The sequence below is a fragment of the Coptis chinensis genome, chromosome 8, assembly GCF_015680905.1.
Source record: "Coptis chinensis isolate HL-2020 chromosome 8, ASM1568090v1, whole genome shotgun sequence".
Classification (NCBI taxonomy): Eukaryota; Viridiplantae; Streptophyta; class Magnoliopsida; order Ranunculales; family Ranunculaceae; genus Coptis; species Coptis chinensis.
This window is the reverse complement of record NC_141463.1, coordinates 95,096,715-95,120,529: the sequence shown is the minus strand read 5'-3', so window position 1 is coordinate 95,120,529 and position 23,815 is coordinate 95,096,715. Positions and strand designations below refer to the sequence as shown.

The 23,815-nt window shown below is 35.9% G+C and overlaps 4 protein-coding genes across 4 annotated transcripts; 2 read left to right on the top strand and 2 right to left on the bottom strand.

The window, feature by feature from the left end:
• Window positions 1-6,237: 6,237 nt before the first annotated feature.
• On the bottom strand, window positions 6,238-8,247 carry LOC147484687 (putative LRR receptor-like serine/threonine-protein kinase At3g47570). Its single transcript, XM_086581441.1, has 2 exons — window positions 7,469-8,247; window positions 6,238-6,832 (listed from the first exon to the last, which is right to left on the bottom strand). Exons 1-2 carry the CDS (start codon window positions 8,238-8,240, stop codon window positions 6,717-6,719), a joined length of 888 nt encoding a protein of 295 aa, XP_086437567.1. The 5' UTR covers window positions 8,241-8,247; the 3' UTR covers window positions 6,238-6,716.
• On the bottom strand, window positions 7,328-10,142 carry LOC147484686 (uncharacterized). The gene has a single exon (XM_086581436.1). It carries the CDS (start codon window positions 10,140-10,142, stop codon window positions 8,322-8,324), a length of 1,821 nt encoding a protein of 606 aa, XP_086437562.1. The 3' UTR covers window positions 7,328-8,321.
• Window positions 10,143-13,264: 3,122 nt separating this feature from the next.
• On the top strand, window positions 13,265-16,684 carry LOC147484685 (Putative methyltransferase family protein). Its single transcript, XM_086581442.1, is given in 8 exon segments — window positions 13,265-13,473; window positions 13,563-13,630; window positions 14,735-14,858; window positions 15,265-15,293; window positions 15,296-15,336; window positions 15,426-15,483; window positions 15,601-15,913; window positions 16,288-16,684. Coding segments are annotated over 7 exon segments (528 nt in total). The 5' UTR covers window positions 13,265-13,399; the 3' UTR covers window positions 15,735-15,913; window positions 16,288-16,684.
• Window positions 16,685-18,011: 1,327 nt separating this feature from the next.
• Window positions 18,012-21,445, top strand: LOC147484684 (uncharacterized). The gene is given in 5 exon segments (XM_086581438.1): window positions 18,012-18,848; window positions 18,850-18,873; window positions 18,875-19,157; window positions 20,784-20,876; window positions 21,172-21,445. Coding segments are annotated over 3 exon segments (1,089 nt in total). The 3' UTR covers window positions 19,103-19,157; window positions 20,784-20,876; window positions 21,172-21,445.
• The last annotated feature ends 2,370 nt before the right edge of the window (window positions 21,446-23,815 follow it).

Here is a 23,815-nt window from a genome sequence, read left to right as displayed (position 1 = left end):
AGTGACTCTCTATGACAGATTGGGAAAAAAGTGACATAATCATTTTTTTTTAATCACTTGTAAGGACTAGGCAGATGAAAGTTCAAGTATATTTTTAATGTGAAATTAAAAACGGTTCAGTTTGATAAAAAATCAAGTATATTCCTAGCGCAAAATAATAAACGGTCAGACCCAACCAAAATAACTAAGTGTATATAGTATAAACAATGATTGTTTATACCTATTTGGGATATGTTATTACCTCAATATAAGCTATGAACAATTATTGTTTATACATCAACATAATATATTATCAGTAATAACACTTATTGGAGTATGAACAATCATTTTTCATACCTATTTAGAGTATGAACAATCACTGTTCATACTTCAACATGAGCTATGAACAATCAATGTTCACACCTCAACATAATGTATGATCAGTAAGAACACCTATTAGAGTATGTACAATAATTGTTTATACCTCAACATGAGTTACGATCAATCATTGTTTATACATTAATATATTGTATGAGGTATGTTCACCTATTTAATTTGGATATGAACACTCATTGTTCATAGCAAAACGACATAAATGGTAAAATAAAAAAATATTTATTTCAAATCCGGGCTATTTGTTCATATGAGTTATTTTCACTCGAAAATTATTTTTTATTTTTTAGGGTTATTTTCACCCAAAAATTATTCTTGAAAATAATTAAAAAAAAACGCTGGTTGTGAGAGTTATTTTCACTCGAAAATGGGCTTTGGGGCCAATTTTTTGGTGACGATAATAAAGTGTCTGACTAAATGAAACAAAATTTCGTATGTTATAAACTTAACATATAACAAAGATGCACCAATAGCCTACCATCGAAATTCGAAATCATGAAGCATCAAGAGCAGCACATCCTAAAATCTTGATTAAGAGTATGTGTATGATTTATCGTTTAATCCAATGTCAAACTGGTTTAATTGTTTAAAGCTCCAATTAAGAGTAGCATTTTGTTGCTACTGATATATTGAGTGTCCAATATAGATTTTTCTTTTTTTCTTTTTCTGGTTAACGAGTGTCCTATACTCCTATGTAGATTGATGTCTCTGAAAAACATTTGTAGATATATCCAAGTTACCAAAAAAAGAAAGTGAAGTCAAAATTGCGAGAACCCCCTCTAGGTAATTCAAGAAAATAATATTTCCAGCGAGTTGTATATCCAAATTTATTATGGGTTCAAATAACAGTCAATTCGAACTCCAAGTCATCAGGTGGGGCTTAAAGGAAGCATCACGAAAGAAAAGCTGAAAGAGCGCGTGCCGGAACACTGACAAAACCGGTACTCATGATCTGAGAAACCCGACAAACTTGACACGTGTGTGTAAAATGTCAGCACGTGCTCCCTAAACACCCAAAGGCGTGGCTTGCCTTTTCCAAATCGCTCCCAGACAAGCTGCAGGACTGCCGCGTTTTTTGATCGCTACCGTGCGCACTGAGAATTGTGTACTGCCGCCCCATCACTCCTTCAAGCAATCATTACTTCTTTCGTCACACACTTTTATGATACCTCTCTCTCTCCTTCTTTCTCTTCTCTTAAAAGACGAGAATGAACTAAAGGCCATTGACCAATTCTTCCAAATTAAAGTATGTTGGACTTTCTTGTCAATCCAAAAATTGTAACATGTGATCCCTGGACCCTGGATCTTTGTTTTCACTCTGCTCCTGTAAATAAACACTTGCACTGTGAGATTAGGAATTTTCGCATTCTTAAATGTTGATTTTAGTATAATGACAACACTGTACTAAGAGATTGAGGATTATGAGAAAGAGATAGTTAGGAGACGATGAAAGCATGGTTGCTCTTCGTTGAGGAGAAGATGCCTACCTATCCGATCGTACGAGGGAATCGAAATTAAGCCAACCGGAGTGCACGATGAGACGGTTGAGTGTCTCTAGAGTTTTTGTTGGACACTTATTGATCACCCAGCGTGTGTTCCTGCATATGTGCGGGTTACCGTTGGATTGATCACATCTAGGCTATTTTATTTTTTTGTACTGTTGATGATATTGAGTACCACCTCTAAAGCTCGGACACACCAATCAATGGGCAGTGTCCATGTTGGACGTGGGCGTAGACACACACGGTATGGACGCGTGTCGGACGCAGTCAACTAAACTGAATGCGGATTAAAACGCAGTCAGGACACGGTCAACACACGGATTTTGATTCAAAAAAATAAAAAATAAATCAAAATAATATTAAACTTTTTAATTTTTTAATTTTTTGTTTTGTTAAGACTTATAACATATTTTTAAAATTTGATTAGATAATATTAAACTTAATTTTGTAATTATTTATTTTTAATAGTTTTAAATTTATAAATATTGATATATTTAATTTATTTTTTAAAGTTCAATTTATATAAATAAAATTATAAATATTAATTAATTTCTACATTCTTTGCCGTGTCCGCATCCTATCTTTTTTAGATATAATCGAGTCGTCGCTTCAGTGTCCCTGCAACATAGAGTACGGTATTAATAAGTGCATCCTCACGCTCACGTTGTATGAAGAAAATCAGAAGCAAAATTTTCAAGTAATAAGTGCATCCTCACGTTGTCAACAGTTCTATAAAGAAAATCAGAAGCAAAATTTTCAAAGTAATAAGTGCATCCTCACGTTGTGCGGACACTATCATCGAACCTGATTTTATTTAACAAGTTACCGGGAAAAAAATAACACAAAGTATGATACTTTTTGTCTACTTGAATCTCATGAATACAATGCAATCCATCTTCATTAGAATTTTAACGTTTTTTTTTGGTTTGCTAACACCAAGAGCACAGTACACTCAAATCTCAGTGTGTTATATGAGCTCTAAAATATGATTTTAAGTAAAAAAAAATAATCAAACGTCAAATGGTACTTCAATTTTGTTCACCATGCTGCAAAAGACCAAAGACGTACGACAAGTCTTTTGCCACATGACAAAGTCGTTACCAGCAGCAATGCCGTGCTTTTACAGTACATTAGTTCACCCTTTGCCATATCCCTCTTCCTTGTTCTCAGTGACTCATCAAATGCCACTCATTTCATATCTATAAGTTCGATCATCGACAAGGTTAAGCCCATTGCCAATGTAGTGAATACTGTGAAATATTTCACTAGCTAGTAGCTACTTAGCTGCATGGTGGGTTAAAAATGAGCACCACTGATCAAAAAAACAAAAAAACAGCTGCTCATTTCCGAGTGGAAAAATGAGTGGGATGAGCCAGCCATTAGGCCCATTTGAGATTTTGAGTAAGCCGTTGGGTTGCTCAAGTGGTCTGGGACGGAGGCCCATGCATAAGTGAGCCAGCTAAACCCGGACTGAAAACCTTCGAAAGTGAAGCAAAACATGGAGAGAAAAGAAGAAGAAGAGGAAGAAAATGAGGATGATATTGTCTGTTTAGATGAATCTTTCTTCATGAACAACGAGTATTTAATCCTCACTCATTTACGTATTTCATTATCTATTATGAAGTGAAGTTTCTTATTTTCAACTTGTGTTTTTTTTTGCCTACAGTTATCAACTTATTATTTTTACATTTGGTTCTCAAGTTCTTCAACTTCTCTGTCTTCAATCAGCTTCAAGTAAGTTAATTTATGATCAAATGTATGTAGAAAATAAAATAACCCCTTCTTGTTTTCTTGCATGTTGTGCTTAAGTTGTACTAGTTATTACTGAAATAACTGATTACACGTCTTTTTTTTTGGCAAATGATAAGGAGAGATCATTCTCTCTAAATTTAGTGTAAATTTAGTGTGCACTTTATATCGGCCGTTGGATGACATGATCATACGGTTTGGTGTGGTTTGTCAGTTGTGGGCATGCAACAATCTCGATCTCGAGAAGGAATTTCTCCATCCAACGGCTATTTGCTTTGATCTCTCCAAAATTTAGAAAGAATGATCTCTCCTTATCACGACTCTTTTTTTTTTAATCTGATTAACTGTTGGCAATGTAAACGTTGGGTGTTTAGCTTACATTGGGTGGTTAAGTGTATGACACATGGAAGGATCAGGGTAACTAAGTTTGATATGATTTATTGTCTGGGAATGTTTTTTAAGTGCTTAAAAACATCACTTCCTGTTTGATATCGAACTCGAGATCAACTTGGAGGAAATTTTGGAAATATGTGTAAGGTCACGCGTATAACATGCTTCATATGTATCGTGATCATCAAAATGTACAATATAGAGTACTTGTATTAGCTTTTTAGTTAATTAAAATTCGTTAAATAAGTTGGCAGATGCTTGATTCTGTAAAATTCCGACAAGGTTTAAGAATAGGGGAGTTTTTCTATTGTGAGAGTACTATAATGTATGAATGGTAGGAGCATCACTTCAAAGAATTAAGATGACTAAGCTGTCATTATCATCTAAAAAAAAAAAAAAAAAAAAAAAGTTGAAAATTTACTGCAATTAAAAGAATGCAAGAAAGTGGAAGATAATGGGAGGAATTGTATAAATGATTAAAGGATCGAACACAAATTTTAAGATTCGATCTTGCGTGAAATGACTGAAATACTTTTCTCACAGCTTGATTATCTCGGGGTTTTGTGCTTGTGCAGTTTTTTTCCTGTTAGCCAAGTTAAGATAAGCACGAGCTGACCCCTTCCAGAATAACAAAAGTTGATTGTATTTCACATTTATGAAATTCTTGGAGTGAGGTTTATAACAGGTATTTAATCACACTACAAACATTTTTGAATTCCATCAAACTTTTTCGGCTCTAGTGGAAACATAGTTTCATGAATTTACCCTGAAAACCTCACCAGCATATTTATGATGTATATTTACCCTGAAACATATATTTATGCTTCCTCTCTTAACTAGAATACTATATTTTCTTGCAGATTTAAACTAGGAGTAGAAGGTTCGTCTTCACACATCGTTCTGGTTATACGGCAACTATTGCACAAAACGTGCAGCTGTCGAAAGAGAGGAAGCTTCACTTTTGGCAGTGGATCTTGCAATTAGTATATAGGGATTAGCAGGATAGGACTTAAGGAGTTGCGTTTGATATCAGTGGAGACTGAGTTTATGTGTTAAAAGAAAAACTAGAAGTTTATGTTCAAGAAGAACTTGGAGGTTGATAACTTATATTGCTTGCCCCACTTCATTCAAACCCAATGAGGGTTTTTTTTTCCCTTCACAGATTCAGATTACCTACCATGATCTAAATTTTGAAATTTCCATAAATGTGTTGAGCGCAAAAGTAATACATCGATATGTATTCACCAATTTGTATGCGAGCACCCACATTTTGATCTGCTATCGAATTTGTACCATATTTAGTTCTTTCTGTTTTCAATGCAGTTTAGCATTTTTGTTTAGCATTTTGGAAATCAAACCATCAAATCGCGTTCTACATAGTGGTGCGGAGTCGGAATCCGCATCCAATTCATAATTGTAATACAAGGGCTACGGATACTCAACTTGTGAACCCTTGATAATCATAATGTCTTTGATCTTCATTGCAATGCTTGCTTCTTCCGCAGAACTCAGTTCAAGAATGGCGTAATTCTTCCTTTGATTAATGTACACATTCATAATTTCTGAATCATTGGTCTCACTAGAAAGGTCATAATTTCTCTAAAAAGAGTCACAATTTTCTTTTCATTGGTCTCACTAGAAAGGTCACCAACACATACTCAACGTGCATTACTAGTAACCTTGATGTCCCACGTGTCCCTGAATCCGCACTAGAACTACTGGTTCACTTAATCTGTGTACAGGTTAATTATATCCAAATATGCTTAAAAGGATTTTCTGATGAATCCTTTTCTTTCTTTTCATTTTACTGATGTATGTTTGTCACTCTCGGCGTCTAGTGTAGTCAAAGTTTCAAATGATAAACTTTTCGAACTAAAGTGTCAGTGGCTGGATAAGGATTGTGTTCCATTGGGAGTGGCTTCTGCTCGCCTCTAGGGCTAGATTTGAGCCACCCCAGTATTTTTAGTTGCATATGCAAGGTGAGAAATTCAGTTGCAGGTAGAGGAATACGCGGGTATGGGTGGCCATCGGAGGGAAATTTTAAGGGTTTTACAGGGATAAGGAACCATTATATCGAGTTGGTCTTAACTCTTAACAAATACTGCCATAATAACCAGATAGAAAATAACCAATAACTTTCACCTCATAAAAGTAGAGCATATGGCCGCTATCCTGGGAATCATGTACTGGTTGGTAACAACCTCTAACACATGTAACAAGAATCTGCCTTCAATTTTCTTTTTACTCAATTTATTAATGTTTCTAAACAGTGTTCTATATATCCCATACGAACATAAATGAAGGAAAAAATACAGAGCAAAACACAGATTTCTTCTGCTCTCTCTATCTCTTTCATACTCATTTATTTATAAAAGATGTGATTTTACCTTTCATTTAAACCGTCGTTGGAGTCAGTTACGTTCTTCGTGAATCCTAACACCAAGAAATGCATGCGTCTTTGATAGCGTTCAATTCTCTACTGACATCTCTAATATCCATTCTCTCTGACGGTGATTCCACAGAACATGCAATCCCAATTTTGACTATTGCAATCATGCACTCTAGCAGTTTTGTTCTTTGGCGGATGGCGATTCTCATGGTATTAGTATCTCCTAAAGTGTCATCTCCTTCAGGATATAAGTATTGGATCTACAATCTTTATAAGTTGATCTTGCAAACCGTTGCTAGCATAGTTATGGAGGTTTAAACCGTTTGTAAACATCTCATCGGTTGGTCTCCTTCGTGGACATTTCCAACACCAAAATTCCATAATCTGTACACATCACCTTGTGTGGATGCATCAGCTCCCATACCATATTCTGCAATATATACATCAATCACTAGTTTCCATAAAACCATTTAAGTGTAACAAAAATATATATATTAAGTGTCATTGGCAAGCAAAAAGAAAATGAAAAAAGAAAAAGAATGTAAAAGTAATACCGTAATGCTTTACGTATATCCATTAATAGACTACATAGAGATTGAAAAGCTCCTCACAATCGTCAGTTAAGATATTGATAGAAGTAAACAAACTAGGTTAATTACCACCACAACCACAATTATTTCATTCTCGATCTTTTGAATTTTAACTCCACTAACATAGATTGAAAAAAAATTAGATCAAATTAATCGTTTTATTATCTCTACCATCTCTTTAGTCGCACTAACTTAACATTCTTTTTTCCTCTTTTAAGATATCTAAATAAGTATGCTATAAGCTCCGGAGATGAAAACATTCAACAATACAAGGCCCTCTTTAAGCTTGTGTAACTGGGGTGGTGTACGTCGAACTTAACAAAGGGAATAAAAAAGAGACAAAGATTTGAGTTTCATTAAAATGTTGTTGCACATAAAGATTATAACTAATGCAATATACCAGATAATGATTTTAATGCATTTATGAATTGGAAAAAAGGACTGAAATCCACATATGTCGATATTTAAATTCCTACCTGGAGCGGCATAGCCAATAGATCCTTTTACCACTGTTGAGGTAGTTTGATTATCATGCAAGTTCTCTAGTGATCCTGAAAGAAGCTTTGCCAAACCAAAATCACTAACATGAGCTACCATATCATTATCAAGAAGCACATTGCTTGGCTTTAGATCACGATGAACAACCAAAACATGGCACTCGTGATGAAGATAGCTAAGAGCAGAAGCAACATTAATGGCGACATTTAGTCTTTGAAGTAGGTTCAAATTTGATTCTTCATCTTGTTCACTGATCTCTTGATGCAGCCACTTATCTAAACTTCCATTTGGCATGAACTCAAAGACTAGTGCTTTAAATTCATTTCCTTCGTAATCCACGCTAGAGCAAGAAGTTAGAATCTTAACAAGATTTCGATGGCGGATATTACGCAATGATTCACACTCTGCCACGAAACTCTTTAAAGCTCCTCTCAATTGAAGTTTAAAGACCTTAACAACAACAACGGTTTCATATTGGTTAAGCATTCCCTTATACACATTGCCAAAACCACCTGAACCAACAAAATTAGTTGGAGAAAATCTACCAGTCGCTTGAGAAAGATCTCCATAAGAGACCATAACATGCTGCTCATTGAATGATGGCAAAGAAGCTGTTTCAAGTTTTCTTTTTCTTCTCCAGTAAAATATCAGAGAACACGATGCCAAAAGAATGAACACGGCCACACTGATCGTAATTGCTATTTTGGAAGAAATGGACATTCCTTGCTTTTGATTTGTTAACTTCGGCATGGTGGCAATTGCAGTTCATGTATACCCCCACAAAGAACGGAATTTCTAACAACCTGAAAAATTGCTTGCAATTTTAAAAATTTAATTCATTGGTACCTCACCTTCAAATTTATTGAAGGATAAATTCAACCACTGGAGAAATGGAAAGTCCTCCAAATATTTTGGAATTCCACCAGACAAGTTGTTGCTTGATAGATCTAACTCTTGGACATTCTCTAAAGAGCTCCAAGATTGAGGAACTGTCCCTTCAAACAAATTATCATGCAAGTATAACTTTTCCAGACTCTCACACTCACCAAGAGTACTAGGCAATAAACCAGATAACTTATTTCTAGACGCATCCATTGTACCAAGATTTTTTAGTTTTCCTACTACTAAAGGTATGGAACCAGTTATGGAGTTCTGAGAGAAGTTAAGATAAAACAGAGAAGAAATTTTAAAAAGCTCTTGAGGTAGGGTACCATTAAGGTTGTTTTGTTCCAGACCCAGTCGTAGCAATTGGCTAAGAGCACCAAGACCTGAAGGAATCATTCCTTCCAGTATGTTGCTTCCTAAAAACAATCTACTCAATTTAGTATTGTTTGATAGAGAAGATGGGATCGGTCCAGATAATTTGTTTGCCGACAGATTTAACCCCTGTAAACTATGAAGTTTTCCAATAGAAGATGGAATACTACCGTACAAGTTATTAGAGTTGAGAGATAATACAAACAAATTGACCAGGTTCCCAATCGCTTCTGGGATAATTCCAGATATTCGATTGCCTCCTAGATACAAATCCTCAATTTGGTTGGAGAGATTGGTAATAGAGTTCGGGAAAACACCTCCAAAATTGTTTTGGGCCAAGTCTAATTCCTTTAAATTACTGGAGTTGGTCAAATAAGTTATAAAACTCAAATCATGAGCTTCTCCTGTTCCTAGATAATTTTGTTCAATATGTATGGACACTATAGTTTGAGGGAATTGAAAATCCATAGGAACTTGTCCTTCGAAATTGTTTGTTGAAATATAAAAATTTTGAAGTTTAGAAGCATTAGCTAATGAAACTGGGAGTTGTCCAGAAAGTTGATTTTCAGCCCCATAGAAACCAGCGAGATTAGGAAGAGTGATGCCCATATCTGGTGGAAGACTACCACTAAACTGGTTAAAGGCAATTCCTATGACATTCAGGGATGAGATGTTGAAAATTGTTGAAGGGACCTCACCAAACAGTCTATTAACTGCAACATGGAATTCTATTAAGCTCAACAGTCTACCAAAGCTAGCTGGAATACTTCCAACCAAATTATTTTCTTGTATAAAGAAGTTTTGAAGCGACGAAAGATTACCTAAAGAAGGGGGTAACACTCCTGTCAGATTGGTTTTTCCAATACGCAAGATTTCAAGCTTTGACAATGAGCCAAGCTCTGCCGGAATATTCCCTGACAATTTGTTCCGACTTAAATTAATGCCCCTGAGTTCAGTACATTGGGTTAGATTGACTGGAATTTCTCCTTCGAAAGTGTTATTGAATAGATTGAGTCTTTGAAGATGAAACAACCGACCAATTTCTTGTGGGATCTCACCGTAGAATTTATTCCGATCTAGGTAGATGACTCTTAGGAAACTGAGGTTTCCAATATGAGGTGATAACGATCCAACCAAACTCTGGCTGGAAAGATTCAAACTTACGACTCTTGCATGACGCTTGCCGCATTTAATGCCTTGCCACTGACAGAAATGGAAAGATTGGTTCCAGGAGTTTAAGCCGCCTTGAATTCCATCTCTAATAGCGATTAGAGAGTGAAGATCAGTCTCATTTCCTGAGGTGGCCATACAAGGTTTTGTTAGTGACATCAACTGGTTAAAGAGTAGGAAGATGATGTAAAAGTAAAGTAATGTAAATGCCTGGTTTGAAATCATCTTTGCGAATTGTATAAACTAAAAGGTATGTGGTGTAGTAATATATAGGAGCATTGCCTGTTAAGGTCTCCGTTAGTGTAGAATAATTTGGCTGCCGTGTAGTAATATTGCGACGTGTACTTGATCTTCAATCTTTTTTTTCTTGCCTGTCAAGATCTCCAATAATATTGATGTATATTATTGCGAGGGGGACTTGGTCGACAGATCTTTGCAAATTGCGAGGGGTAGTTGGTGAAAGTGTGATTTTTTTTTTCTTGTCGTTTTTAATGTTTTGTGTCAATTGGGGGGGGTTTTTTTTGGCATAGAAGTAAGTAGTAAACTTGTTGGGCATCTGTTTTTTGAGGTCAATCAATTAATAGGTAGAATACATATTCCACGAGCTTAAAAATGTGATAAAAAATAAAAATCTACATTGCATTATTGAAGTGATATCATAATTCAAGAGATCCAAAAATTTGGATATTAAACTTGACCTTTCTATAACCTGCCTGCAAATTTGAGATTTTTACTGATGCTCAAAAATAAAATCAACCATTTACCAGTAATCGCCACAGGAACACACTCCTTCAACAAAGTGGTGGAAGCAATAACACTCATTATGATTTCTCTATTTGTAAGTTTGGATATGAACTTAGTTGCCTTGTGGCAGTCCCCACACACTCTCAGGCTCTTGATGATTCCCAAAGGGGTTCCATTAGGTGTACTGATTAGGCCAAAAGCTATAGCCAAACATATCAAGAACACATATATTCACAACCTCCATCGTGTATCTGACCGTGTTTGTTTCAAGTTGGTCATGTTTTGTACAAAGAACCCATGGTTGAAACATCATCATGAGAAGAGACCAATGGAGAAAGAGGTTGGAAGTTTGTGTTGCCAATAAACCAGAAGAGCGCCCATTTCAAGTTGCAGAGGGTGTATTTGAGGGCCTTTGTCCAATTCTCTTGTTTATTGAAACTCTGTGTGATGGTATAGTTCTCCACTTTGTCGTTCTCAATCCTAAAATACAAAATGAGCAAGGTTAAATACATACAATATACTTTCTGATGAATATTGATGAGCACACTTTTCAAGTTATCTGAACAAATTTTGCACAGCTCAAGGCATTTTATGAATATGTGGCATATGAAGCAGACTACATTTATATTAGCAAATGCATAGACTAATAACATCGGTAGTCTTTCCTACCAATGCATCCTTCGGAGATCAACTGAGTAGCTCTCTGGTGGTTTTGATTGCCATCAGAAAGTACTCGAACTGAAAGGTCCAAACTGATGATCTTGAGGACGTTATAGATATAGAGGAGGCCACCTCCTTAAAATTTCCTTTTAAAAAAGTGGACACAAATTAGCCTAAAGTCTTAATAATTACACCCACCTGATACTAATGTGCCTACATCTGAGAAATGCCCAAGAGATTTTACCAAAGGATGAAAGAAGAAGAATGAATTTCATACATAGCCTAAAGTTAAAGCATAGCTGTGCACCGACATACATAGCATATTCCCCATAACATTCCTAAGGTCATGTTTAGTTTCCTAAAAGTTGATATTTCAAATGACAAATATATTGAGACATATAGCAAGAAACTTAGAATATAAGCCCAGTTACCACAACTATTCACAGTAAATCCTCTTTACAGCTACTGCTTTGATTATTACCTGAAGAAATTCTCAGATTGTGGTAGGCTCAGATAATGTTAACTAATCCCATAGAAAATTCACACAATATGTTAGCATCAACAGGAAAACAAGAGGAAGAAACTAGCCTCGCTGCCTACACAAAGCAGCACTCGTAGCTCTAACAATCTACCAATACCAACACATTTTATGTACTTCTAAATAACATAAACACCAAATTTTCACTCAATCAATGCCGTCCGAGACTAACAGCTAAGATTATAACATGTCAACATCCATCAAAAGATTGTCCCAACTCTTATGCATTTGTAGGACCTGTGTAACTAATAAGCAAGGGTGTGAAAAAGTCCTTTGTCCTGACTAAAATTTCTCACATTCAATAACTTTTGCTTCGGGTGAGCAGTGAGCCAAGCCTATGCACTACTGCAACGCATAGGCGAGTCGTGACCCCTATAGCAAGCTATTTCATGGACCCTCGTCGCCTAGTTCAGAGTTTAAAATGCATACCAGTATCTTTGGGAGACTGCCAAGCCTAAAATTATTGATTGTCCCGAACTCTCCATCATGATATATAGGGAACGCATCATTAATCACATTGGTGCGCTTCAGCAATTCTAAATGTAATTGCGACACTTCAATCTTAGCCAAAATCGCATCTCTTTCTTCCTGTGAATCAGAGAGGGAGTTGTATTTGTCATTTGCATGTGGGTAAGGCAGCTGGATAATAATAACAACAATAATAAAACTAATTCTTAAAACAAAATTCCATTATACAAAGTACAAATTACGGAAAACAAATAATCAAAGTTCTTTTATCTGTCAAAGACGGTCACAATTATAAGAAAACAAAACCGGATTATTTATATAATCATAGGAGGCAGCTAGATTAATGCAAAGAACTAAATAATCTGATAAGATTATATTCGAATTTGAAAAGCTCATAACTTTTGTTATGCAAAAGCAATCCCTAAAATTTTATTTATGAAAATATAACAACCAATAATATTTGATTATGTCAAGAAGGGTGACTTTTATTATCCTTCCAAACTAGGTCAAATGGTCAATACAGATTGTACATCCTAGTAGGCTATTACCCTATAGAAGTATCATTTAGAAATTGGAATCATCTTGGTTTCACTGATGGAGATTTGATTGTTTCATCACTTAGTCTTAAATAAGGTCATGATGATTATACAATATACCTGAGTCTGAGTTGTGGCTATGTCAAATGATGTTTTTTTTATTGTATTGTTGATGATATTGAGTACCATATTAGGATTCGAAGACAGTTCTCTAAAGAAAATCACAAGAAAAATTTTCAAGTAATAAGTGCATCCTCAAGTTGAATTCTTGTGCGGACACCATCATCGAATCCTCATTCTATTTACTTACCCGCATGGTGGGTTAAAAATGAGCATCACTGATCAAACAAAAAAAATAACACAAACACTGAAACACAGCTGCTCATTTCCGAGTGGAAAAATGAGTGTGATGAGCCAGCCATTGGGCCCATTTGAGATTTTGAGTAAGCCGTTGGGTTGCTCAAGTGGTCTGGGACGGAGGCCCATGCATAAGTCACAACTGAAATCATTGAAAACCTTCGAAAGTGAAGCAAAACATGGAGAGAAAAGAAGAGGAAGAAAATGAGGATGATATTGTCTGTTTAGATGAATCTTTCTTCATGAACAACGAGTATTTAATCCTCACTCATTTACGTATCTCATTATCTATTATGAAGTGAAGTTTCTTATTTTCAACTTGTGTTTTTTTTTTGCCTACAGTTACCAACTTACTACTTTTACATTTGGTTCTCAAGTTCTTCAACTTCTCTGTCTTCAATCAGCTTCAAGTAAGTTAATTTATGATCAAATGTAGAAAATAAAAGAACCCCTTCTAGTTTTCTTGCATGTTGTGCTTAAGTTGTACTAGTTCTTACTGAAATAACTGATTACATGTCTTTTTTTTTTAATCTGATTAACTGTTGGCAATGTAAACGTTGGGTGTTTAGCTTACATTGGGTGGTTAAGTGTATGACACATGGAAGGATCAGGGTAACTAAGTTTGATATGATTTATTGTCTGGGAATGTTTTTTAAGTGCTTAAAAACATTACTTCCTGTTTGATATCGAACTCGAGATCAACTTGGAGGAAATTTTGGAAATATGTAAGGTCACACGTATAACATACTTCATATGTATCATGATCATCAAAATGTACAATATAGAGTACTTGTATTAGCTTTTTAGTTAATTAAAATTCGTTAAATAAGTTGGCAGATGATTGATTCTGTAAAATTCAGACAAGGTTTAAGAATAGGGGAATTTTTCTATTGTGAGAGTACTATAATGTATGAATGGTAGGAGCGTCACTTCAAAGAATTAAGATGACGAAGCTGTCATTACCATCTAGAAAAAAATATATCGCAATTAAAAGAATGCAAGAAAGTGGAAGATAATGGGTGGAATTGTATAAATGATTAAAGGATCGAACACAAATTTTAAGATTCGATCTTGCGTGAAATGACTGAATTACTTTTCTCACAGCTTGATTATCTCGGGGTTTTGTGCTTGTGCAGTTTTTTTCCTGTTAGCCAAGTTAAGATAAGCATGAGCTTTTGACCGGTATGAGTCATCTGTAATGGCGTGCTTTTTCCATGATAATTTCCTGTTGGATAACTTCTTATAGATTACCATAGTCATGAAGTGATCAAGGTAGGAATTGTATACTATGTTTTCTTGTGAATGAACAATTATATGTCGCAGAAAATTGATCATTGAAAACTCCATTTCATTTCTGAAGCCTCTTTATCGCCATCTTTAAAGAATGGTTTTGTACAATTCCATTTTGTTGAGGACCACATCTATCTGAATTACTTGTCACTATCATATTTTACTGCTAGCATATACAGTTTTACAATCTCTGTGTTTGGTAGCTCTAACCATTTATTTGGCAGCTGATTTTGACCTCACAGGGCAGTTAGTATGGCCTGGTGCCATTCTAATGAACAACTATATTTCAAAGAATACTGACATGCTGCAAGGATGTTCCATTATCGAATTAGGTTCAGGTGTTGGTAAGTGACAGAATTTGACACTAATGTTTTATACTTCTTCGAAGGATTTGAAAATGTTACCAAAAAGTTTGTGTGGGAGTAAGGATAAATCAATCTAGGGAAACTTATCCATTCCATCGCATCTTGATGGTCGTTCTGGTTTCTCTTGCAACAAGAGGCTTAAATGGACAAAGTTGCTTTCAACAATGGGCGTTAACTAAAATATTGGAGAATTCGAACTAGCAGTTCTGCACTCCCAATGCTATTCCATTCATCATTAAGTACTTGATGCTTAGAAACTTGCATCACAAGTGCTAACAAAATCCTTAATTCGTATATGTGTGAATGTATAATCTAGAACTGATATTCTCTTATCATTTTGGTCTTCCGTGACTTGGGAGTTGTTTCCTTATAGTTACCGTGGTTACTAGGTGTTACCGCATTCTTTGCAGCAAATTCTGTGTGAGGTTTTGTTAACTGACCATAATGAAGAAGTACTGAAGGCAGGTCAAACAATAAATTTTGGATGTTTTGTGAGTTCTTTATGTCTATGGATAAGTTGTAATTGTTATGTTTTTGGTGAGCCACTCAGATCTTGAAGAAAAATGTAGAGCTCCATGCAACTTCGGAATGCCGTAGTAATTGTTCTGGTAAGGAGAAAACAATAATCTTCCTACGGGTTTTATTTGTTTTTATTAAGACGAGTGTCTAGTCACAAAAAGAAGCTATATTGATATGCTTTTTCTTTGATGGGCACTTGTACTTAGGATTGGCAGCAGAGAAGCTAGAATGGGGAGACAGCAATCATATGAGACAAATTTCAGAACAGTATCCAGGGGGATTTGATCTGGTTCTTGGAGCTGATATTTATATCCTTCAATTTCATATGTTTTCTTCTTAATGTAGTGTTGGGCTTGCTTATTTCTTAGTTACAATTGCATCTTTTTGAATTTCTTGACGCACTGTACGCTTTCAACAGCATAGCATCTCTCCACTTTTTGATACTGTGAACCAACTTTTCCGCCTCAGAGAAGTAAACTGCTGCAAGTTCATACTAGCTTATGTTTCTCGAGCTAAGAGGTGAGTGAAGATGCTTACTCGTTGTGTAATTATGACTCTGTTCACAACCTGTAACCAAAGGTCTTATAATTTGTAGTTATCCTGATTTTAGTACTGCACAGGTACTGTTGCTCTTGATTGATGCCCCTGTTACTTGCTTATCCCTTAAGGATTCTATTAGCTTATCAACCTTATTTTAACTTCTAAGAGTAGCTGTTGCCATGCCTACTGGCACATCGATTTGTCAAAATGAAGTTCCAAAAATGTGGGGCAAATAGTTTAGTTTATGTTCAGTCTCCAACCCACTCAAAATAGAACTACTAGTAGCCTAAAGCCTTTATATAAAAGGTTCAAGTCCTTTGTTAACCCCGTGTTACATTTTCCTTCTTGTGCAGCATGGATACTATGGTTATGAATGAAGCTGTCAAACATGGTATGCAAGTCAGTGAAGTACAGGGGACGCGGGGTCTGTGATTGACAATCATGAAGGAGTCATCTTTGAGATCACCCTCAAATAGAATCAACAAAGATTATTGAATGAAATTCATGCAATAAGGCATCCAGACGTTAAATTACATTCATCAACTCCATCTCAGAAGTAAGTGAAGTTAATCAGCTTTGTGAGATTTGGCACTTTATACTTCAGCAACGCTGTGAACTTTTGAGATAGGCTAGGCTTACTGAGAGAACTGAAATTCTAATGTGAGATTTAAAATTTTTCTGAGCTTGTAAGGTGATATATATTGCTGTTATCGTGCCCAGTTATGCAACGTGTGTGAAAGCATTTTACCATTGAAAGGCGAAAATAACGTGCCACCCAGGACTCCAGTAGGTACTCTGTAGTCTGTACTGTACCAGTGTACTGGAAACAGGGCAGAAGCCCAAATTAGGTGACCTGTTTCAGGCATAGGGCTAGCCGACTGGGTCTTTTTTTTTGGGCTAGAATGCCGACTGGGTCAATTGAACTAATTGTGTCGAAAATTGGACTAATTGTGTTGAAAATTAGTCCATTTGGCCGGCTCGTGTCGAAAATGACAAAACTTATAAATTGATGGCATGTGTCGAGCACTCGCAACCACTAAATGAATCACCATTCTTTGAAATTTTTGTACTGCCAACTGTGCCGAGTGCGATATACAGAATACATATATATTTGGCCTTGGTCACACCAATGTATTAAAAGAATATCCTTTACCAAAAAGAAGATCATACACTTATGTAAAAATTGCCTAGAGAAGGAACATAATAAAAGTTGTTCATTAATTCATACCCGTTTTATTAGTAGAATATCAAGTATATTTTTCAATCTTATTAGTTGTCATCAGTCCAAAAATGCTTCGATACTGATGTCCAACACTCTGATTTCGATTTAAATTATGTTATTGATAATTTGATACTTCAATTAAACAATACAAGGAATGTTACTATGCAACACATTTAAGTTTCTAACTTTTTTGGGATTCTCAAGACCAAAAAATGTACGTGTCAACACCTTAACACTTAAAGCAGTACCATAATCTGGATAAACGATAAGATAATTGCATGTAGGCCACACATGTTGATACACAGTGGCTCACGACATAAGTTTTCTCTCTCTCTCTTAAAAATAGGAAAAATAAATTCTTACCTCTTTTAGATTCCCATTTTCAACATATAACAAATTTCAAGTCTGATTGCTAGAAAATCCCATTTAATCTTAAAAATAATAATAATTATTATTATTATTAAGACGGCCATTCGAGGAGAAAACAAGATACATAAACAAACCTCAACAACGTAGAATGCCGCAGGTATATTTTCTATACTGGTTGTAAATATTGGTTGGGCTTGTTTCAAATTCCATTTTAGTTTTTTAAGTTTCAAGAATGTTTTGGGGATTCTTTCTTTTGTTGGAGTGATGGTGATGTCATGTTTCTGTTTCTTTGTCATCAACTATAATTCAGTTTCATTTTAAGTGTATACAGTTGTTAGAAATTTGTTTATTGAGAATGACATGATGATGATAACCTTATCAGAGTTTGTATGAGAAAATATTTGCAGATGAATGAGAAGGGTAAATTGGCGCGTTGGAACCAAGAATGCTAGTTGTTTCTGATTCTTATAATCATACTTACTTCACATGGCTGGACGATCTTCTCGGTTTTCGGCTAGACGAGCTCCTTCTAAGCGTCAATTAGTCATCCTTATTCTTATTGCTATATGTGGGATAGGTGTTTTTATTCATGGGCAGAAGATTTCTTATTTCTTCCGTCCGCTTTGGGACAGTCCTCCTCCCCCTTTCGAACGCCTTCCCCACTACTACGCTGAAAATGTCTCAATGCACCAACTCTGCAGCCTTCATGGTTGGTCCCTTCGTGCTGAACCTCGTCAGGTCTTTGATGCAATTATCTTCAACCATGAGCTTGACTTGCTAGAGATAAGGTGGCGTGAGTTCCTACCTTATGTATCAAAGTTTGTCATCCTCGAGTCTACCACCACTTTCACTGGCATCCCAAAGCCTTTATACTTTGCGGAGAATAGGGATAGGTTCAAATTTGCTGAGGATAAGATAGTTCATAGTGTGTTCCCAGGTAGGGTTGGCTCTAATGGTCGTCACGAGGACCCATTTGTACTTGAGTCAGAACAACGTTGGACCATGAATTCATTAATTCAGCGTGCGGGAATATCCAATGGGGACCTTCTCATTATGTCTGATACAGACGAACTTCCTAGTTCACACACTGTGAAGCTCTTGCAGTGGTGTGACGGCATCCCATCTGTAATGCACCTTGAGCTGAGGAATTACTTGTATTCATTTGAGTTCCCTGTGGATTATAGCAGTTGGCGTGCCTCAGTCCACATATATGACCGTAGAACCCACTACCGGCACTCCCGCCAAACAAATCTTATCCTCTCGGATGCAGGATGGCACTGTAGCTTTTGTTTTCGTAAACTTCAGGAGTTTGTGTTTAAAATGACCTGCATACAGTCATGCAGATCGGCGTCAGGCGGAGAGATTTTCTCAAATTTTCAAGAATTCAAAGAATCATATGCCGTGGAGATAATCTGTTTGATATGCTACCAGAAGAGTACAGCTTCCAGGAGTTGATTAAAAAGATGGGATCAGTCCCGTCATCAGCATCTGCCGTCCATCTTCCTTCTTACTTGATTAATAATGCGGATAAGTTCAAGTTCCTCCTACCTGGAGGTTGTATGAGATCTTCTGAGTGAGATTTCCAAGCAAATACCAACAGTAGACGAGAGCTTCCCATCCTCTTAAAGAGAGGTAAATTGCATATTTGATCTTATCATCTGCCAAGTTTATACTCATATTTGATCTAATTTTAGCTAGGTTGTGATGTCATTATGACTAAATATTCTTGTTATATCTTCAAACTATATTGATGCCCATGCTAAGCACAGGCTATCTGCAAGGAAATATCTGAATTATGTTTACTGAACAGTTAAACATCACACATTCTCACTGCCTACATCGGCTTAATTCAAACTCTCTATCTTAAAACTGATTTAACTTTTGAAGCTAGTAAGAGAAATTGAACTTTCAAAGTGAGAGAAAGGTAGTAACAGTCAAACAATGCATTCAATTATTCTTTCTATGAAGTATTTTAGGCAGAACATAAGGATTGACGTGACAAAAATCTGCTGAATATACATAAACTATTCATTATAGGAAAAAAAAAAATGAAGTTTGTTGTTGGTTTTTCTGACTTCAAGATGTGTGAGACTGTGATGCAGAGAGGAGGCTGATTGGTTTTACCTACCTAATAGGAGAGTAGAGGCAGTAATTTGAAGTCTTTATAGGCGACACTTGGTATACAAGAAAATCTAGGACAAGTGTTCAAAATCAAGTAAAGCGATGGTGTTTGGGTCATGTTACCAAATAACTCTTTTAAAAATAATGCAATTTCAGTCAAAACTCTGCTGACCCCTTCCAGAATAACAAAAGTTGATTGTATTTCACATTTATGAAATTCTTGGAGTGAGGTTTATAACAGGTATTTAATCACACTAGAAACATTTTTGAATTCCATCAAACTTTTTCGGCCCTAGTGGAAACATAGTATCATGAATTTACCCTGAAAACCTCACCAGCATATTTATGCTGCATATTTTGCTTTGATTGCGAACTTAACGTCTTAACTAGAATACTATATTTTCTTGCAGATGTAAACTAGGAGTAGAAGGTTCGTCTTCACACATTGTTCTGGTTATACGACAACTATTGCACAAAACGTGCAGCTGTCGAAAGAGAGGAAGCTTCACTTTTGGCAGTGGATCTTGCAATTAGTATATAGGGATTAGCAGGATAGGACTTAAGGAGTTGCGTTTGATATCAGTGGAGACTGAGTTTATGTGTTAAAAGAAAAACTAGAAGTTAATGTTCAAGAAGAACTTGGAGGTTGATAACTTATATTGCTTGCGCCACTTCATTCAAACACAATGAGGATTTTTTATTTCCTTCACAGATTCAGATTACCTACCATGATCTAAATTTTGAAATTTCCATAAATGTGTTGAGCGCAAAAGTAATACATCAATATGTATTCACCAATTTGATGCGAGCAGCGGAGCACGACATTTTGATCTGCTATCGAATTTGTAGCATATTTAGTTCTTTCTGTTTTCAATGTACAGTTTAGCATTTTTGTTTAGCATTTTGGAAATCAAACCATCCAATCACGTTCGACATAGTGGTGCGGAGTCGGAATCCGCATCCAATTCATAATTGTAATACAAGGGCTACGGATACTCAACTGTGACAATTCTATCCTTGTCAAATCTTTATCATGTCGAAGTATCAGTGCCAAAAAACAAAAAACCTTTCAATGTTATATTTGTTACACTTCTATAATTTCTACCTCCAATACTTGCGCTGTTGATAATGTTTCAGGACACTGGCAGGGGTAGTGTGTCCATCTATGGACATAAGTTCGAGGATGAGAATTTCATTGCAAAGCATACTGGTCCTGGCTTGTTGTCGATGGTATGAGACTATGAGTTTTGGTGTTCAAGTTAAACTTTTAGTTTTTCAGTGTATCCATGATATCTTGTTTTTTTTTTCGCTTTTCACCCCGCGAGTATACGTGAACTTGAGATATTTCATCAAACTATTCAAGGACATGATTTAAGTAATATTCACAAAAATGCTAATATTTGAGACAGAGTGTCTTGTTTAAAGTCGACATTGAACGCAGATTTGCTATTTTATCTTCATTCTACCATATCAACTAATGAAATTCCTTGTACTTATTCTGTTTTCATTGTCTCTTGCACTGCAGTTCATTATCACCTGTGCAAAATGTGATTGGCGTGACAATAAGAATGTCGTGTTTGGGGTAAGCTTTTTAGTTGGAAACCCCATTCTAAAATTATCCATGTGAAATGGATGGAATAGGCATTGTGTTGTGGAATGTTGATGACCTTTCTTTCTAACCGCACCTGTGTTTTTTACTTTTACTTTTTAGAGGGTGCTTGTAATAAAATGAGGATTGAACTCAAAATGATAAAATGAGAAATTTCATTCTTGATTATTACAGAAGCAAGACTTGTTTATATAGTACTGTTTTGACGGTTACAAATGACAGCTGTCTAGATATTACTCTAACTAACTAAGCTGACATGGCAAAGTCTTTAGTCTTCATTCAATTTACTATCATCCTTTGCTTCTCTGTCTTTACCCTCCCTCAAGTTGAAGGGTGCTTGGCATACTAAAAGCTTGGAAATTAAGAATTGAAATCGAGCAGTAGATAGACCTTTGGTGAAGACATCAGCAGTTTGATCTTCAGTACACACATACTTTATGTCCAAAAGCTTGTTAGTGACTAATTCTCAGACATAGTGGTAATCCACTTCCACATGTTTTGTACGAGCATGAAATATTGGATTGTTGGACAGAGAGATAGCACTGATGTTGTCACACCATAGTAAAGGAGGATGCTTGAAAGGAATATGAAGATCTTTCAAAAAAATACACGTCCAATATATTTCTGCTGCTGTGTAAGCCAAGCTTCTATATTCTGACTCAGTACTTGACCTTGAAATAGTGGTTTGTTTCTTTGCACACCATGAGACTAAATTGTTGCCATAGTATATGCAAAAACCAGTTGTACTTCTTCTGTCTGTGGGACAACCAGCCCAGTCAGCATCTGAGAATGCTGTGATAAGATTGGAGCCTTTGGTGAAGTAGATTCCTTTATCAACAGTCCCTTTCAAATATCTAAGCACTCTTTTAGCAGCAATGAGATGATTGGTTGTTGGAGCATGCATATATTGACAAATCTGATTTACAGAAAATGAGATGTCTGGTCTCGTCCATGTTAAGTATTGAAGTGCACCAACAATAGACCTATATTCACTTGGATCAGAAAGTAAGTCACCACTGTATGGATCAAGCTTTACAGTTGTAGAGCAAGGTGTTGAACAACTTTTAGCTCCAATCATCTTTGATCTTTCCAAGAGATCGTAAGTGTACTTTGTTTGAGATAAGAACAAACCATTTGAATTTCTCTTCACCTCCATTCCCAAGAAGTAACTAACTGAGCCAAGATCTTTCATTGCAAAGGTTTCACTAAGCTATTGAATAAGAGATGCAGAGTAAACTAAAGAGCTACTTGTTAGGAGAATGTCATCAACATAGACCAATATATATGTTGTAGATTGAGGATGTATTCTGACAAGAGTAAAGCCAAGAGACAATAGAGAAGGATCAACATTTGCGATAGTAAAGCCAAGAGATAGTAAAGGTTTTACTAGTTCCTCATACCAAACACGAGGTGCTTGTTTTCAGCCCATAGAGACTCTTTAGAAGTTTGCACACATAATGAGGTTTTTCTTGATCAATAAAACCTTGTGGTCGTGTCATATATACATCTTCTTTGAGATGTCCATGCAGAAATGCATTTGTGACATCTAGTTGTCTAACATCCCAATCTCGTTGAACTCGCTATAGAAAGAATCATTTGAATTGTGGTGGCTTAGCCACTAGACTAAAGGTTTCACCAAAGTCAATTCCACTTTTGATGAAAACCTTTTGCAACTAGCCTAGCTTTGAACTTATCTATGCCGCCATCGATTTGTTTCAACCTGAAAACCCACTTATGCTCAACAACATTTTGTGAGTCTTGTGGAGGAACTAAAATCAGTTTTTTTGTTTTAATGAGTGCATTAAACTCAGAGCCATGGCTGATCTCCAATTAGGGTCTTTATTTGCTTGTTTGAAGGTGGTTGGAGTAGGTGGTAAATTTTGCAGAGAAGTGGAAAGTACAAGGGGAAGAGCATGTTTTGTGGCATAAAAGGTTTTAGGCTTGATAATTCCATTTTTGGATCTTGTTTTCATGTTATGAGTATTAAAAGAGTCTGTAGATGGATTTATACTTGAAGATGAAGAATTAGGCACAGAATTGACTGTTTTAGGAATGGAAGAAGTAGATTCTAAAGTGTTTGAAGAAGATTCATGAACTGACGATGGAATATCAATATGAACATAATGAGAATGATGAGATTTCTGAAAGAAATTTGGAAGTTGAGATGAAGATGAGTTGTCTGATAGAAAAAACTGATGAAGTATTTGACTTGTAAGGAAATTCAAATTTATTGAAAACTACATGCCTTGAGACAAAAACTCTTTCTGTAAGAGGTTCAAGGCATCTATAGCCTTTATGTGACATGCTATATCCTATAAACACACAATGATGACTCCTCAAATCAAATTTATTATGTGTGTATGGCCTAAGCCATGGAAAACAGCTGCATCCATATGATTTTAGAAATAAGTAATCAGGAGATTGATTGAACACTTTTTGCCAGGGGGAAAAATTATGAAGAGATGGAGATGGAAGTCTATTGATAAGAAATGCAGAGGTAATAATTACTTCAAGCCAGTAGTTTATTGGAAGATTGGATTGAGCAAGTAGAGTTCTAGTC